The 1,791-nt window shown below is 42.0% G+C and overlaps 1 protein-coding gene across 1 annotated transcript; it reads left to right on the plus strand.

Annotated features, from left to right (window-relative positions):
• The first annotated feature begins 323 nt into the window (after positions 1-323).
• LOC120420833 (caspase-6-like) lies at positions 324-1,386 on the plus strand. Its single transcript, XM_039583954.2, has 3 exons — positions 324-598; positions 659-1,057; positions 1,113-1,386. The coding sequence occupies exons 1-3, from the start codon at positions 352-354 to the stop codon at positions 1,349-1,351; spliced, it is 885 nt and encodes a 294-aa protein (XP_039439888.1). The 5' UTR covers positions 324-351; the 3' UTR covers positions 1,352-1,386.
• Positions 1,387-1,791: the final 405 nt, after the last annotated feature.

The raw sequence follows: 1,791 nt of genomic DNA on the forward strand, positions 1-1,791 counted from the left end.
TTATAATAAATTTATACTTCTGCTCGAACAGTTTTGCATTGTGTTACATTTTTTAGTGAAAAATACTCAAATTTTCACAAAACACAATAGGTAGTTATGAAAATACTCAAAATGGCATAATTAGCTATAAGAGATCAAACGACGTAAAGCTTTTTGATCAATAGAAGTCAATTGAAACAAGAAAAAGGCCCCAACCACATTCAAGTGGATTAAATAACGTTATACTTATTATATTGGTTCAGTCATTGTTATCTACCTGTTAGTAAACAAACCTTGGTCGCGATAAGAACAGCTTCGACAAGCAACTCACCGCACGTTTCGTCAATTCAGTAAGAATAATACGGAACCGTAATGTTCTCCACGATCCGAACTTCGGTGGATCCGTCCTCAAAGCGGTACTCGATGGAATCCCGCTTGCGGGGAAAAGTGCTCATATTTAATCATCGTGAATTTACCAACGGATACAGTCCCCGAGTGGGGACGGAAAAGGACGTCGAACGACTGTTGCAGACGCTGCCCTTGCTGGGGTACGCACGGGAGCACATCAAAGTTTTCGAAAACCAAGACGCTTCGGATATTGAGGCAATTGCTGGAAAATGTGAGCACTTTTGAAATGAATTTGATGAAATGTAATGAATCTTGTATTTTTTTTTCGAAGTGAAGACTGATGCCGAGTTGACTCAGTGTGACAGTTTGATGGTATTTTTTCTCACTCACGGAGAGCAAAATGACCGGTTGGTGGCTCGTGATGAAACCTTCCATTTGTACGAGTTCATAGAACACTTCACACCAGCAGCCCTACCGGCAATGGCCGGCAAGCCTAAGCTGTTCGTGGTGCAAGCCTGCCGGGGAGGCAGGTTGGATCGTGGAGTTCAGCTGCAATCGCTGGTTTCCGGGCTGGCTTCAACGCTGGTGTCCCGCTTCAGGTTCGACACGGGATCTTTTGTTGGCGCCAACCTCGTCGGAGGTCGGCGTTATACGTGCCCTGTGCAGGATAACAGAATCTTTAGTTATCCGGAGTTTGCCGATTTTCTTATAGCAATGAGTTCACATCATGGTTTGTTTTCGCTCAAGACGTCATGACTTCTACACTACAACCAGTATCATTTTAGGCCATGTTTCCTTCCGGAATGCGCAAGGAAGTTGGTACATCCAGGAGCTTTGCAACGTCATCGAGAGTTTCGATCCGGACGACGAGTCCATACTAGATATCTTGACGGCCACCAACAATGCCGTATCGAGACGGGTTAGCAACGTCGATGGCAGACGGAACAACAAGAAGCAGATCTCCAGTTTCTACTCAACGCTTACGAAAAAGTTGTACTTTATGCCCAGACCACTGCAGAGCTAATTATTAGGATTGTGGTTCTTATATTTCTGAATAAATTAACACGTTAAATGTAACCTTATTGTTATTTTATTGTTTTGGTAAGAATACATCAAAATGAATCAGAATCAGAACCAGAACCAGAACCAGAACCAGAACCAGAACCAGAACCAGAACCAGAACCAGAACCAGAACCAGAACCAGATCTTAGTAACCTAGTAATTTTTAAATTTAGGTATTTTAGTCTGGAAGAAATTGCCAAAATGCCACTAAAAGAATACGGCATTGCATTTTGTACATTTTTGGCATTCCTTTTTTTTTTTAGATTCAACTGATTGTTCCAACAATTCAATTTAACTTGAGTTCTATAAATCATTTCCCAATTACCTCCAAACCCGCTTAACGAAGAGGCACAACTTTTGTTTGACAACACTGAACACAACATGCTCTCGATCCAGCGAATC

The sequence above is a fragment of the Culex pipiens genome, chromosome 2, assembly GCF_016801865.2.
Source record: "Culex pipiens pallens isolate TS chromosome 2, TS_CPP_V2, whole genome shotgun sequence".
NCBI classification, from domain to species: Eukaryota; Metazoa; Arthropoda; class Insecta; order Diptera; family Culicidae; genus Culex; species Culex pipiens.

Excerpts from the sequence above, each read along its gene's own strand:
- LOC120420833 (XM_039583954.2), top strand. The coding sequence starts at position 352 with ATGTTCTCCACGATCCGAACTTCGGTGGATCCGTCCTCAAAGCGGTAC. Across the intron at positions 599-658 it reads TGAGGCAATTGCTGGAAAAT|TGAAGACTGATGCCGAGTTG; the intron begins GTGAGCACTTTT and ends TTTTTTTCGAAG. Across the intron at positions 1,058-1,112 it reads AGCAATGAGTTCACATCATG|GCCATGTTTCCTTCCGGAAT; the intron begins GTTTGTTTTCGC and ends GTATCATTTTAG.